Source organism: Chrysemys picta, chromosome 6 (genome assembly GCF_011386835.1).
Source record: "Chrysemys picta bellii isolate R12L10 chromosome 6, ASM1138683v2, whole genome shotgun sequence".
Taxonomy (NCBI): Eukaryota; Metazoa; Chordata; order Testudines; family Emydidae; genus Chrysemys; species Chrysemys picta.
In genome coordinates, this window is record NC_088796.1 from 43744758 (window position 1) to 43758487 (window position 13730).

The 13730-nt window shown below is 39.7% G+C and overlaps 1 protein-coding gene across 5 annotated transcripts in view; it reads right to left on the reverse strand.

The window, feature by feature from the left end:
• TENT2 (terminal nucleotidyltransferase 2) overlaps nucleotides 1-13730 on the reverse strand; it is a 73632-nt gene that overhangs the window by 46246 nt on the left and 13656 nt on the right. For all 5 annotated transcript variants that reach the window (XM_005286433.5, XM_005286432.5, XM_065599070.1 and 2 more), the window contains 4 exons: nucleotides 13001-13115; nucleotides 12804-12895; nucleotides 11417-11483; nucleotides 9888-9957 (listed from right to left, as the gene is read on the reverse strand). In XM_005286433.5, the coding sequence (XP_005286490.2) occupies nucleotides 9888-9957; nucleotides 11417-11483; nucleotides 12804-12895; nucleotides 13001-13115 (344 nt within the window). The remainder of the gene's footprint in view (nucleotides 1-9887; nucleotides 9958-11416; nucleotides 11484-12803; nucleotides 12896-13000; nucleotides 13116-13730) is intronic.

Sequence of the window (13730 nt, forward strand, 5' to 3'; positions counted from 1 at the left end):
TTTGTCAAAAAATGCCTATTCAGTAGAACAAAATCTTTTGTCAAATCTTTACTAGAACTGGAAAAATCTTCATGCAAACACAGCAGAGCACAGGACACTCTGCCTCCTCCGCGAACCCTCTAGCTCAGGAGAACAAGCAGTACTGCTCTGGGTCCTAGAGCTGGGGGGTTAGCAGGGAGGCACAGCGGCTCAGCTCTCTGCCTTTCTGGCAGCTACCCTCAAGGAAGGCTCCTGTCAATTTCAGAAGAAAAATTGACAAGTGCCTTCCTTCAAGGCGGCCAGGAAGCAGGAAAAAAATAGTTTTCAGTCTTCTGAAACAGGATTTTTCTCAAAACCCCTTCCCATGAAAGTTATTTTCCCTATAATTAGATTGAATCTAAAAAAGAAAGAAAGAAAGGTCTAACAAAAGCAATAAAACATAGAAAGTATGTTACAACTAATGTTACAACTAAAAATACACAAATAGTACAGCAGCTGTTTAATTCCCATAAGCTACAGGTGTTGGCAGTATAGTCTTCTTGGGTGATAGATTTGCCCTGGGGGCTAATAGATGACAAGTAAATTTTTCAATCCCTGATTGTAAAGAGTTTCCACTTTGTGTGTTGGTGTTAAGATTATGGCAATGTATTAGGTGAAACTTTACGTAGTAGTATTACTGGCAAAACTAGTATGAACTGTAAGCTTATCAGAATATTTATGAAAACTACCTAATATGGTCATTTTCATACATATTCTTAGGGTTTGAGTTTTTTTTAAAACTTGCTGTTACATAAAGATAACTACAACTAATCACTTAAGTTTCTCACTTGTGAGTTACTACTAAATGCGCACAGGAGACCACTATGGTATCTGGGCAAACTTTACATGATCCTTGCTTTTACTTCACTGTTTGGATAATTTATCCACTGTTTACCTATGATTGATCATTTGATTCAACTATTTTAAAAGTAATATTTTGCATATTTTGATCTTGTGTCCCACAGTCCTATGCCCTATCCAACAGACCACTTTTCTATTTTGAACCTCATTGTAAATGGAAAAAGTATGTAATGAAATTCTAATTAGCATTTTATAATCCAGAATGCAAGTATAGCAAAATTGGAAGGTAGTTACTAATAAAAACTGAGGAGATACTAGATTTTGTAGTACCAAAGGGGATATAGTAGGGGTTTTTGATCTGATCACAATGGCTCTCTCCAAGGAAGGTCTCAATAAGTTTTGGGTTCCCCGCCCCAGGACAGGATGAAGGGGGAGGGGGGAAAGCAGGAAGAAAGGGGGCAGTGAGCAGAAAATAGCCGAATATTAGAAAGCTGCTCAGGAATGATTCTCTACTAGGAATGATTAAAGTATAGTCATCATATGAAAATGATATACAAATTGTCTTCCTATCTTAACATGCAGGCCCATAAATTAGAAAGACTTGGGCACCATTCCTATACTTTGTCACTAATTTAATGCTTTTACATGTAATCTTTTTTCCAAGTAAGCACTCAGATGTTGAAAACTTAGCTAGGGTAACAGGATATAAATAGTTATGCTGTACAGCAGGGGTCGGCAACCTTTCAGAAGTGGTGTGCCGAGTCTTCATTTATTCACTCTGATTTAAGGTTTCGCGTGCCAGTAATATATTTTAACGTTTTAGAAGGTCTCTTTCTATAAGTCTATAATATGTAACTAAACTATTATTGTATATAAAGTACATAAGCTTTTTAAAGTGTTTAAGAAGCTTCATTTAAAATTAAATTAAAATGCAGAGCCCCCCAAACCGGTGGCCAGGACCCAGGCAGTGTGAGTACCACTGAAAATCAGCTCACATGCTGCCTTTGGCATGCGTGCCATAGGTTGCCTACCCTGCTGTACAACATCCTAGTGCATCCCTCTTATTAGGCTAATGTTATTTTCATATTCATTCATAAATTTCACAAGAACTTTTTTGCATCCATTATGCTTTCATTGAGAGGTCTATTTTTTCACTTAGATACACATTTTTTAAACACTTAAGGAAAAACAAATAAAAATTAAATACTAAGCCAAGTATTTAATGCACATGCATAATCCTTGTACTATACTGTTAGCATGGAAGTCCATAATTTGTGTTACAAATTCAAAACCTCTCTCCACAAAGTATTTAGAATGTTAATTTTGATTCAAACCAGACTCTATAGTTTGTGCATAATGATTAAAAAACAATACGTCTTTACAAAAAAATGATGTTTATTTGATGTTAAGGCGGTTTTACAACAAAGTACAAAGATCAGTTACTTACCCTACAGTAAATATGGTTCTTCGAGATGCTGTTACTGTGGATCCCACCATGTGTGTGCATGTGGATCACACGCTGTGACCCTAAGCACCACTGTATTCACACCCTACACACTACTGTAATAAACTTTGTACAAAATATGCCTTGTGAGGCATTTGAAAATTTAATAACTCACTGATCATTAATATTCTTGAGTGAGGTACATATGCAGCATGTATTGAGAGTTATGGATGTATGCTGGAATGATTAATAAAATGTGTTTAAACCAGGCATGCCAGGGGAAGTTGGTAACCAGGTCTGCCCTAGACAAAGGAATGTGTATTTGCTTCTCTGACCAGCCTGGTGATCAGGCAGAGACAATGAAGACCCATTTTTACATATCAGGTAAACACAGCTATAAAGCTAACAAGTGGGGGAGGAGTCAGCATGGCAACTATGTCCCAGCAGGAGAGAAGCTTGGTCTGGGTTTTACTTTTCAACAATACATTGCAGAAGTTTACTGGTCTATAAAGATAGGGGTGGATGGGCTGAACCTCAAGTGATAAACAATTGAATCGACTGATTGTATACAGTGTTACTGTATTATCAAAGTTTACAGGGTGAAGTCTTTTCTGAAAAAAGAACGAGGAGTACTTGTGGCACCTTAGAGACTAACATTTATTTGGGCATAAGCTTTCGTGGGCTAAGACCCACTTCATCGGATGCATGCAGTGGAAAATACAGTAGGAAGATATATATATCTATATCTAATCACTAGAGATATATATAGATATAGATAGATATATACACACACACACACACACACACACACACAGAACATGAAAAAATGGGTGTTGCCATCAATGTAGCGCAAGTAGAGTAGGGGCGTTAGGAGACGAGAGCTCAGGAAGCGTTGTTTTAAGTCAGCCATAAAAATGTTGGCATACTATGGGGCCATGTGGGTACCCATAGCAGTGCCCCTGACTTTAAGGTATACATTGTCCCCAAATGTGAAAAAGTTGTGGGTAAGGATGACGACATCATTATCTGGACCCATAGAAAGAAGCCCTTGAGGAATTCCACCATGATTTTAACAATTTCCATCCCACCATCAACCTCAGCCTGGATCAGTCCTCACAAGAGATCCACTTCCTTGACACTACAGTGCTAATAAGTGATGGTCACAAACTACACCCTAAACCTACTGACCACTATACTTACTTACATGCCTCCAGCTTTTATCGAGACCACATCACACGATCCATGGTCTATACCAAGCTCTAAGATACAACCGCATTTGCGCCAATCCCTCAGACAGAGACAAACACCTACAAGATCTCTATCAAGCGTTCTTAAAACTACAATACCTACCTGGTGAAGTGAAGAAACAGATTGACAGACCCAGAAGAATACCCAGAAGTCACCTACTCCATGACAGGCCCAACAAAGAAAGTAGCAGAACGCCACTAGCCGTCACCTTCAGCCCCCAACTAAAACCTCTCCAGCGCATCATCAAGGATCTTTAACCTATCCTGAAGGACTGTGAGAGTGAGGAATCGACCTTGGGAGACAGGCTAGTCCTCGCTTACAGACAGCCCCCCAACCTGAAGCAAATACTCACCAGCAACCACATGCCACACAACAAAAAACACTAACCCAGGAACCTATCCTTGCAACAAAGCCTGTTGCCAACTCTGTCCACATATCTATTCAAGGGACACCATCATAGGACCTAATCACATCAGCCAAACCATCAGAGGCTCGTTCACCTGCACATCTACCTATGTGATATACGCCATCATGTGCCAGCAATGCCACTCTGCCATGTACATTGGCCAAACCGGACAGGCTCTACACAAAAGAATAAATGGACACAAATCAGACGTCAAGAACTAGAACATTCAAAAACCAGTCAGAGAACACTTCAACCTCCCTGGTCACTCAATTACAGACCTAAAAGTTGCAATTCTCCAATCAAAAACTTCAAAAAACAGACTAACGAGAAACTGCAGAACTGGAATTAATTTGCAAACTGGACACCACTAAAGTAGGCTTGAATAAAGACTGGGAGTGGATGGGTGATTACACAAAGTAAAAACTATTTCCCCATGCTAATTTCCCCCCTATTGTTACTCACACCTTGTCAACTGTTTGAAGTGGGCCATCCTGATTATCACTACAAAAGTTTTTTTTCCTCCTGCTGATAACAGCCCACCTTAATTGATTAGTCTCTTTAGAGTTGGTAAGGCAACACCCATTTTTTCATGTTCTGTGTGTGTGTGTGTGTGTGTGTGTGTTCCTACTGTATTTTCCACTGCATACATCTGATGAAGTGGGTTTTAGCCCACGAAAGCTGATGCCCAAATAAATGTGTCAGTCTCTAAGGTGCCACAAGTACTCCTTGTTCTTTTTGCTGATACAGACTAACACGACTACCACTCTGAAATCTTTTCTGAAAGTTAACGATACACCGGTGATTATTAGGATGATGATAATGATGAAATGTATGCATGTATGTATTAACACTATGTGAGGAAATATGAATACTTAATGATATTAGGCTTTAAAGTCTGTGCCCAAACAGAAACAGGTTCCCTCTCAGCCAGGAGAGATGGCAGCTATCTACTGGTCTTCAATGAAATTAAGCAAAGCGTGACCAAAAAACTATAGAAGTGCCATTTACGTAAGCAGGGGGATGGGAAGTCCACAGGAAGGGAAGAACAGCATGAGGTCATCCTGCCTCTTGAAACAAGGTCACTCAAATTTGGAAGATATAAGCAAGGACAGAAGCCACCTTTGACATCCATCACTAGACAGACAAGGGAACAGCGGAGAAAGATGGGTCTTTCAACCAAGGTTGTATTGAAGTCTCTGGACACTGAAAATAAAGTGAGAAATCTGCTTAGGCCAAGATCTTTCACTCACAAAGACAAGCGAAGCCAGCACCTTGTGCTTCTGTGGAAGGTCCTGAGAGAAAGTCAGCCATGACTGGGAAGAAGGAAAACTGGTGTGAGGAACCATCTTGAACAAAGCCTGTGCCTTGCTAGTTTATCTTTTAGATGCCTCTTTTCCCTTTTGATTTGCTTGTAACCCTTTCTAACTTTATTTCTTTTACCTGCATCACTTAAATGTATTAACAATAGGACATGGTTTATAGTAAAAAAAAAAAAAAAACTAATTCTGTGCTGGGTTTGCAGGAAAGGATATATTTATTCCAATTAAATTAATAAACTGTGAGGTGCTTTTGTTCCTTTAAAGAGACATACGGACCTTATTATTTCTCTGAACTGTCCAGGCGAGGGCTGGACATAGAGCACAAGATTTTGGGAAAATTTGGGACTGAGAGCATGTTGGGGTCACCTTGCTAGTTGTAACCAAGGCTGGTAGAAGCCAGAGTGGGTCTGTAGACAGGCTGCTCAGGTCAGAATTGCTGAACCAGGGCTGGCTGCATAGCACACAGACACTCAGGGTATGACCTGCATGCTTGCTGCGGACTCAATGTCCCAGGTAGTGAGTTACAGTGACAAAGCATTGAGAGGCACTAAGTGTTACAGGGTAAGAAGGGACAACCCCTCCCTGGTCTGAATTGCACATGCACAAACTTAAAATCTTTTCAACAGCCACATCCAGCAGGGCTGCACACGTGCCTGTGCTGCCTCATGCTCCTGTGCACTGGCCATGTCCCTCCCCCTCCCTCAGTTTCTCGTAATTCAAAGCCCTTGACTGCTGAGGACTCCAAAAGCAGGGATGGAGAATGGGTCATGGGACCCACACTTACCACAACATCTTAAAGACCACTGCTACTATAGAAAGGCAAGGGATGGTGGCACAAGGAGCATCAGCTGAATCAGTTGAACAGAAATTGAAGTACAGCTTTCCCAAACTTGGCATCAGATCTAGCTAAATCCAGTGCATAATGCTTGACGTACATGAGTGGGTTGCTCTGTGTAACTACCTTGCAGATTTCAGTACATTTCAGAAGTAGGCTACAGATGTCACCTAGGCTCTGCTGGAGTGAGCCTTAATAATCATTAGGATAGGCACAACAGCCAGCTGGTAACACAATTAGATACAAAGACTACTTAAACGGATAATGGAGTGCATGAAGTAGCCTGTCCCTATAGCCACAAATAGAAAAGGAGACATTCTGAAAGATTTGGGCCTGTCAATGTAATATAGAAGAGCTCTGAATATGTCCAGAGTATATAGCTTTTTTTCCCCCTGGTGGGGAGTTTCGGGAAGAACAGACATACATTAACGGATTGACTTAAATCGACCTCAGAAACCACTTTGAGAATGGATTTTGCAATGATGTATCAATACCACCTTGCCCTTACAGAATGAGGTATACAGGTTGTCATAACTATAAAGGGAAGGGTAACAGCCCTCCTGTGTACAATACTATAAAATCCCTCCTGGCCAGAGACTCCAAAATCCTTTTACCTGTAAAGGGTTAAGAAGCTCAGGTAACCTGGCTGACACCTGACCCAAAGGACCAATAAGGGGACAAGATACTTTCAAATCTTGGGGGGGGGGGGGGGGGGGGGGGATGGCTTTTGTTTGTGCTCTTTGTTTTGGGGGAGTTCGCTCTTGGGACTAAGAGGGACCAGACATCAATCCAGGCTCTCCAAATCTTTCTGAACAAGTCTCTCATATTTCAAACTTGTAAGTACAGCCAGGCAAGGCGTGTTAGTTTTATCTTTGTTTTCTCAACTTGTAAATGTACCTTTTACTAGGGTGTTTACCTCTGTTTGCTGTAACTTTGAACCTAAGGCTAGAGGAGGTTCCTCTGGGCTCCAAGTTTGATTACCCTGTAAAGTTATTTTCCATCCTGATTTTACAGAGATGATTTTTACCTTTTTCTTTAATTAAAAGCCTTCTTTTTAAGAACCTGATTGATTTTCCTTGTTTTTAGATCCAAGGGGGTTGGATCTTGATCCACCAGGGAATTGGTGAAGAGTCTCTCAAGGCTACCCAGGGAAGGGAATTAGCACATTGGGAGTGGTGGCAGTGGACCAGATCTAAGCTGGTAGTTAAGCTTAGAAGTTTTCATGCAAGCCCCCACATCTGTACCCTAAAGTTCAGAGTGGGGAAGGAGCCTTGACACAGGTGTTCTGACCTGAGTGCCTGACACTCTCTCACTGTTCTGGCCAAATTGATGACCACCAAAAAGACTGTTTTGAGAGTAAGACTGTAGATGGAGCTCTCTGAGAGGGGTTTGAAGGGAAGCTCCATAAGCTTTGAAAGGACAACATTGAGGTTCCACATGGAAGCAGGTTCTCTAACCAGTAGATAAGCAAGCATTAGTCTCAAGAAATTTGGATACCATTAGATGAGAGAAGATGGAGAGCAATTTTATCACAGACCAGAACCCCATTGTGCTAGGTGCTGTACAAACAGAACAAACAGATATTCCCTGCCCCCAAAGAGGTTACAATCCAAGTATAAGGCAAAAGACAACGGAGGATAGAGGCAGATAGGAAGTACAAGGAAATAGTCAGTCAGTACTGGTCAGCAGGACAGGTAGTGGTCTCAGCACATCTGCAGCATAACCATTGCCAAGTTTTGTGTAGGCCTCATAGAATTTTAAGGCCGGTTTTGAAGGAGGATAATGAGTTAGTTTTGCAGATGTTTATGGTAAGCTCTTCCCAAGCATGAGTGGCAGCATGGGAGAAGGATGAAGGTGCTTGTTTTCTTAGTACATGGGATGAGGCTCTGCATTTCTGAACACGTGGAGGAGTAGATCGCAGCAGCGCCAGTAAGGCCAAGGTGACAGATTATAAGGGTACTGGCCCAATTACAGTTCTCCTGTCCACTGCCAGTCACATATCAGTGCCCAATACAGAAAGAAACCTAGAGGGAACTCTGGGAACATTCTGACCCACTAGGGAGGATTCCCTAATTGAAGTAGGGAAGAAAGAGTGGCTTGGAGATGGCAAAGAGGAGTATCTCTCTTTCAAAGGCTTCTTCTCCCCACTAGAACCAAGGTTATGGTGCCTGGTTACAGGGAGGCACTTACCATGGATGGGCTCCTCAACTCTGGGTTGGTGGATTTCTCTTCCCCAGGGTAAGACATGACTTTCATGGATTGCTCAAGTAGAAGTAATTTGAGCCTGATGTGTCTCAGTTTGAGTGCAGGATGAGAAGTTGCAGCAGAAAAAAAACACTTGCTGGGGACGTCCCTGTCCCTGAAGCGGAAGAGACATCTGCTGAGCCCATCAATGAAGAGCATATGACCATATGAAAGATAGGGTTTAAACCCTGTGGGTTTAGAGTTTGAAATGATGACAGTTGGTGCAAAATGCCTTGCCCTACTCTACAGGGGGCATATGGGGCAAGTACCCGTTTTTTTTAAACATCCAAGTCAAAGATAACGAGAAGTGAAGAAGAGTTTCTTCACAAAACAAAGTTTGAAGCTCAAGAAGTGTAGTGGGTTGAACATTTGCTAGGTTCCATTTTGCTGCCACAGACAGTAAGAGGCAACTGAGGGAGGGTTGCAGATATTTTGTCTTTTATGTCTTGGTATGGGAACATGAGACGGCACAGGGGGCATGTGAAGCACTGACAGATACTGCTGTTCAAAAGATTCTGAGCTTGTGTATGTGAGGCACATTCACATCTACAGTGGGATCCACACTGCCACACTCAAAGAAATCATGAATTAATTCTTGACAACAGTTAAACACTTAAAAGGTGAAAACATCTTGAATTTTTTCCCCTTTGAATTTTATCCTGCAATGAACTAACTATTAACTAGAGCTGTTTGAGAATTTTTTCCTAAGATGTCATTTCTTTGGGAAAATGCCAATTTTTGCAGGACTGCACCAGCAACTACACTTTTGGTGGGAGAGATGCCTCAGGTCAAAACTAGAAGCCATCCCCCACCTCAGAATAGCCCAGTCGTTACGGCCCTCACCTGGGAAGTCGGATGTACAGGTTCTAGTTTCTGCTCTGCCTGATTTGGGGCACGGGCTTAAACATGGGTCTTCCACATCCCAGGCGAATGTTCTAGCTACCAGGCTATTTACTACTCTGTAGTGGATGACTCACTCTCTTCTGTTTGATCTATTCCACTTTGCATAAATAAGTAAATATTCAATAGATCAGAGATAGAGTTCGATTCTCTGTCTCTGTAGTTAGAATATTCACCTGGAATGACTTGAACCTGAATATCCACTTCCTAGGTGAGCCCCCTAACCACAGGAATACTAGCTATTCTGGGGTGGGAGCACTCACTAATTTTTCACAAAAGATTTCAAAAGGTCTCTGATATGTCCCAATGTGGAACTGGACATTTTTCAAAATCTCAAAAATGTTTGCAGGATGAGAAAAGGTTCTTGCCCAGATCTACTATTAACTAAGGCCTTTTAGAGACAAAACGCTGTGTACATGATATGTGACGTGGTGCTGCTATTTATTCACATCATAAAAACTCAACAGGCACTCCAGTTGTGAGAATTGCTTAAGGCCAGGAAGAAGATAAGCTGACATTATCACTGCGCTAGCTGACAAGATCTATGATCTGACTACAGTACATGTCACAAAGAAGCAGCATGATTTTAATGGGACTACTCAAGTGCAAAGTACATGTTTAAGAACTTTACTCTATCAGGCCTAAGAAAGGATGTTAATTTAAGGTACTTGCCTGACTTTATCCCTGAACTTCACTATTGGCACTTTTGCTCGAATCAGCTGAGGTCTCTCAATGTAGTTTGCTGAAAGGGAGGAAAAATATATTCAGTGAAGTGTCAGGCAAGATGCTGACTGTAAGAAAACTGGATCCTAAAGTGGTAGTCAAATTGTTCACATTTAGTAAATAGGAGCTGACTAGTGAATTTAGCTAAAGTGATTTAATGAAGTCCAATATGAACTTTTGCAGTAAACCTAGAAGAACTACTAGCTAAAATACAATCTAGGTGATAAGAAAAAATTAAAGTTAACTTCATTTCTACTGTGAAAAAAACATTGGTGGAAGGTTTTTCAATGGGACATGAGACATAAGCAGATTAATCCTAAAGAGAACAATTCTTCAAATGCTACATTGAATATTCCTTGCTCACATGAAAAGGACCATCGAAGTCAATGAAACTGCTTATATTAGTGCTACTTACTTTGTAAGAGGTACAAAACCAGACCTAAAACTTGGAAGCCAGACCCACAGTCTGCTGATATACAGCAAAACAGACTAGCACTGAGCTGTGGGTGTGAGATGTAACTAGCCTGTCTAATTTTTAATCATTTCCCTTAGTACTTAGGATTTTTTAATCTACATTTTGTTAGATTAGTACTTTGATTTTGTCTTAACGCAAGAATTGTATCTTTATTATACATACATACTGTACTTAAAACTCTCGGCAGAAACTGTTAATTTGGTTAATTGACTCTGTTCTAAGAAAGATGTTCCCTAGCATTCTATCAACATAGAAGACAAAATTATTGTTATTTTTGTAATTAGGACAACTCTTTCCATCGAAGGGGAAGAGGGGGGATGGACCACACCTGCACTTTGTTTTTCGGAAGCTAGGACATATCTTCCCAGAGGCATATCTCACTCAGCGATAATCAGGAGAGACAGAGAGAGAAAAGCAGAGTCCAAAGGAGCTTAACCATTATGGAGAACCATCAGGGAACAGAGCTTTTAATAGTCTTCACTATGTTAGCAAAATTTGGGACCACTTGAACTTTGCATGCTTTCTGTATCAGACACATAACATTTTATTTTCCCTTTTCACTACTGTAAATTAAGCCAGAAGTAGAAAGTATAAGAAAAATAAGACCACATTAAATTAACTTACTCCTCACTATAATACTATTTTGTATTTCTCTCAAAGTAGTGAATATAGATTAAGCAGTTTATCATCATGTTTACAGTCAGGTTCTCAGTAACCTAAAGATATAAGGTTTGGGTTGCAAGCACTAGAGGGGAATATTAGTTTATTAAAAATAATCTTCCCAGTGAAATTTAAAAAGTCATGTCTATCTGATTTTAGAATCTGCAAAGGCCTTTCCAACTACTGTACCACTTACCCCTTCTGATAAGATACTGTATATTATGTGATATTTTATCCCACATGATTGGAATCTAGACAACATACACATATAAAGGTAGCTTTAATGAACTATCCATTTTGCCTCCAGAATTACAAACACTGTTACCAATTGTCTGAGACTTACAAAGTTTAGTACAGAAGAGTTTTTGGACTAAGCTGAGTATATGCCTTGCTTCAGTCTTCTGATTTACCTGAAATATGAAATTTAAGATACAGAACATAAGTACGTGACCTTCTCTTTCCCTTATACAATATTTACAGTGAATAGAAAAAATCTGTAAAAAGCAACAGAGGATCCTGTGGCACCTTAGAGACTAACAGAAGTACTGGGAGCATAAGCTTTCGTGGGTAAGAACCTCACTTCTTCAGATGCAAGTAGAAAAAATCTGATATTTTAGGAGATGAGCATGTAAAAACCTATCAGCATTCAGGAAGTTTATCAAAACCTTCATAATATTTTCTTTAGCACCAGCTAAAATATTTCATACTGAGTACTGCTTATTATGCAGCATAGTCACACCAGAGAACAACTATGACAGGAAGCTAACCCATAACTGAAGAAACTGGAGTTTTGCAACCTTCGCTTTAATTGGTGTTACTTACAAGAATACTCCAGAATCCTCTACTTAAGACTTAAGTTTAGAGAAAAGGAATAATAAAACTAACACAGTTCCCTGTATTTAGTTTCCTCTCACTATATGTAGTAAAGTACAATAAGTACATTTTAGTGATGATATACTGCATAATAAGTTTTCTTACTGTGGCAACTCAGTAAAATTACTGAGTCTCTATTCCCTCTTAAAAAGTTCACATTCTCTGTTTTTTTCCTCAATAGGATTTTGTTTCACAGAAAGTTTGTCTTTGTTGTCTCATAATAATGCAAATAGCTGTCACCACTATATGTAACCTGGACTTTAAGTCATTTTCACCTTTGAGAACTTTTTTCCTATTGAAGTAAAGTAAGCGTATTGAAAAATCTAAGACACGGAAGGTATAGCAATATTCGCTATTTCTGCCTTACTTGATGTGGCAACTAAGAAAAAAACATTACTTATTAGAACTATCAGTCTTGTGCCTTTAAAAAAAGGAAGAAGAGCACAGAACTGGGAAACAGGATACTTGGGTTGTATTCCCAGCTGTGTCACAGATTTCCCAGCGTGACCTTGGGCAACTAACTCATCCCTCTGTGTTTCAGTTCTGCCCATTTGTAAAATTAAGGTAACTACTTTACAGGGCTGTTGCATGAAGCTATATTAAGATTTGTAAAGTATTCTGAGAGCCACAGATCAAAGCTCTAGCAATGTGAAAGATAATTGTTAAATAGAAGGTTTTGACACCCCCTGTATACACCTCTCAATTTCTTACATGGGTGGATTCCAAAAACAGACTTAATCCACTAAACAAAAACCACATTTTTCAAGGTAATATCTTGAAAGGGACAATTTGCTTTATTACAGAGCTCACTGTATGAACAGTCTTCCCATTTTAACATCTTTTTTAAAGCAACTTACTGGCTCCTCTTTAACCACCAGGCACAGGTCACCATCACTGCTACGAGTACCAAATCCATTCAGTGAGGATCCAACCAAGAAGAGTCTGCTCTCTGTAGCAACAGAACCATAGAATGAAGCTTGAGGACTTTTCTTAGCTCGAACAAAATCATGTATCTGAATATTCAAATATGTACTAAAAACCTAAAATAACATACGTGGAAAAATTCGCTGAATTTCCTTCTGGAGTTCCGTTCGGCAGAGCTCTTTTTTGTTCAAGTCACAGGTTTGTTGCTGACACGCTTGAAACAACTCCAGAACCTGTTGACTTAACTTAACACCCCCCCACACACACAAAAAAACTTTTATAATGGGCAAAAAATACAGATAATGGGTGAAAAATTCCCGTGAAAAATGCAGTTATATGAAAAACGGAAGACAGAATACATCATAATTAAGAGCCAATAACATACATATAATATATATGTCTATATTAGCTTCCAAAGTCTATTCACTCTTAGAGCCTTATCCAGCTCAAATTCACCTTAATCACCCACACAAGACTGATTTGGCCAACATGTGGAGAGAGGCTATCTTCAGCCAGGCAATATCTGCAACCTTCCAAGCAAAGAGCAGCCCTAAAGGCTACAAATATTTTCTACTGACTCAAACAAATAGGAAATTTAAAGTTATCAATGTCAGGAAAAAACAAATATTAAAAATACTGTTTTGAAGACAGTTTGCATGAGAGGAAAAATCAAGACACTAGCTATCTGGCAGAAAAATTCTGGTTTTATTTGGAAACAAGCATTAGTTTTTCTTAATCTACTGTATAGCTATGCATTATAATAATCATCATCTTGAAGTAAGTATTTTCACAGTAGTATAACAAGACCTTATAAAATATATTCTTGACCTTATTAAAAATGAAAATTCTAACATGGCACT